A 2500-nucleotide genomic window follows, 5' to 3' on the forward strand; every position below is an offset into this window, starting at 1 on the left:
AGATCTGTGAGATCTGGTGAAATCTGTGAGATCTGTGAGATCTGTGGAATCTGGTGTCTGTGAGGTCTGTGAGATCTGTGAGATCTGTGGAATCTGGTATCTGTGAGATCTGTGAGATCTGTGGAATCTGGTGTCTGTGAGATCTGTGAGATCTGTGGAATCTGGTGTCTGTGAGATCTGTGAGATCTGTGGAATCTGGGATCTGTGAGATCTGTGAGATCTGTGGGATCTGTGGAATCTGGTGTCTGTGAGATCTGTGAGATCTGGTGAGATCTGGTGAGATCTGTGAGATCTGTGGAATCTAGTGTCTGTGAGATCTGTGAGAGCTGGTGAGATCTGTGAGATCTGTGAGATCTGTGAGATCTGGTGAGATCTGTGAGATCTGTGAGATCTGGTGAGATCTGGTGAGATCTGTGAGATCTGTGAGATCTGTGGAATCTGGTGTCTGTGGAATCTGGTGTCTGTGAGATCTGTGAGATCTGTGGAATCTGGTGTCTGTGAGATCTGTGAGATCTGTGAGATCTGTGAGATCTGTGAGATTTGTGGAATCTGGTGTCTGTGAGATCTGTGAGATCTGTGACATCTGTGGAATCTGGTGTCTGTGAGATCTGTGGAATCTGGTGTCTGTGAGATCTGTGAGATCTGTGAGATCTGTGGAATCTGGTGTCTGTGAGATCTGTGAGATCTGTGGAATCTGGTGTCTGTGAGATCTGGTGAGATCTGGTGAGATATGTGAGATCTGTGGAATCTAGTGTCTGTGAGATCTGGTGAGATCTGTGAGATCTGTGAGATCTGGTGAGATCTGTGAGATCTGTGGAATCTGGTGTCTGTGAGATCTGTGAGATCTGTGGAATCTGGTGTCTGTGAGATCTGTGAGATCTGTGAGATCTGTGAGATCTGTGGAATCTGTGGAATCTGGTGTCTGTGAGATCTGTGAGATCTGTGGAATCTGGTGTCTGTGAGATCTGGTGAGATCTGGTGAGATCTGTGAGATCTGTGGAATCTAGTGTCTGTGAGATCTGTGAGATCTGGTGAGATCTGTGAGATCTGTGAGATCTGGTGAGATCTGTGAGATCTGTGAGATCTGTGAGATCTGGTGAGATCTGTGAGATCTGTGGAATCTGGTGTCTGTGGAATCTGGTGTCTGTGAGATCTGTGAGATCTGTGGAATCTGGTGTCTGTGAGATCTGTGAGATCTGTGGAATCTGGTGTCTGTGAGATCTGTGAGATCTGGTGAGATCTGGTGAGATCTGTGAGATCTGTGGAATCTAGTGTCTGTGAGATCTGGTGAGATCTGTGAGATCTGGTGAGATCTGTGAGATCTGTGGAATCTGGTGTCTGTGAGATCTGTGAGATCTGTGGAATCTGGTGTCTGTGAGATCTGTGAGATCTGTGAGATCTGTGGAATCTGGTGTCTGTGAGATCTGTGAGATCTGTGGAATCTGGTGTCTGTGAGATCTGTGAGATCTGTGGAACCTGGTGTCTGTGAGATCTGTGAGATCTGTGAGATCTGTGGAACCTGGTGTCTGTGAGATCTGTGAGATCTGTGGAACCTGGTGTCTGTGAGATCTGTGAGATCTGTGAGATCTGTGAGATCTGTGGAATCTGTGGAATCTGGTGTCTGTGAGATCTGTGAGATCTGTGAGATCTGTGAGATCTGTGGAATCTGGTGTCTGTGAGATCTGTGGGATCTGTGGAATCTGGTGTCTGTGAGATCTGTGAGATCTGTGGAATCTGGTGTCTGTGAGATCTGTGAGATCTGTGGAACCTGGTGTCTGTGAGATCTGTGGGATCTGTGGAATCTGGTGTCTGTGAGATCTGTGAGATCTGTGGAACCTGGTGTCTGTGAGATCTGTGAGATCTGTGGAACCTGGTGTCTGTGAGATCTGTGGGATCTGTGGAATCTGGTGTCTGTGAGATCTGTGAGATCTGTGGAATCTGGTGTCTGTGAGATCTGTGAGATCTGTGAGATCTGTGGAATCTGGTGTCTGTGGAATCGTTCCTACAGACATCAGGTGTGAGGGTCTCGTGGTCAGGCTGAGTGACCTGCGTGTGGTTTCTCACCCGGCCTTCAGACTCCCCAGCGCCTCGTTGACGTTCCTCTGGTGAAACTTGGTCATGTAGCCGTGCATCTCGGGGTAATTGTTGCGGATGTTTCTCTCCGTGCTGCCGTTCGGGACGGTGCCGAACCGGAACGGAGGCGAGAAGTCGTTGGGACTCTGGAACTGAATGCAGCGACAGAGAGGAACGTAAACATCTCGTTCATCAAATCAAAGAGAGAGAGGACAAACGGAGGGCGGCCATCTTTACCTTTTTGTCGGACAGACCGGTCACCTGGTCCACGTACTCCTCCTGGATCATGAAGGCGGCCAGGTTGGCGGTGTAGGAGGCGAGGAAGATGACGGCGAAGAAGGCCCACACGGACACCATGATCTTACTGGTGGTTCCTTTAGGGTTCTGCACGGGCACGGAGTTGTTGAAGACGAGACCCCACAGCAGC

General features: G+C 49.1%; 1 protein-coding gene across 1 annotated transcript in view; it reads right to left on the reverse strand.

The window, feature by feature from the left end:
- Positions 1–2500, reverse strand: part of grin2ba (glutamate receptor, ionotropic, N-methyl D-aspartate 2B, genome duplicate a) — a 33886-nt gene that overhangs the window by 15394 nt on the left and 15992 nt on the right. Inside the window, exons 6-7 of the mRNA XM_061033987.1 lie at positions 2311–2500; positions 2065–2225 (exon numbers count right to left, since the gene is read on the reverse strand). The exon at positions 2311–2500 is cut by the window's right edge and continues 40 nt beyond it. Coding sequence (XP_060889970.1) covers positions 2065–2225; positions 2311–2500 — 351 coding nt within the window. The remainder of the gene's footprint in view (positions 1–2064; positions 2226–2310) is intronic.

The sequence above is a fragment of the Labrus mixtus genome, unplaced genomic scaffold, assembly GCF_963584025.1.
Source record: "Labrus mixtus unplaced genomic scaffold, fLabMix1.1 SCAFFOLD_144, whole genome shotgun sequence".
Taxonomy (NCBI): Eukaryota; Metazoa; Chordata; class Actinopteri; order Labriformes; family Labridae; genus Labrus; species Labrus mixtus.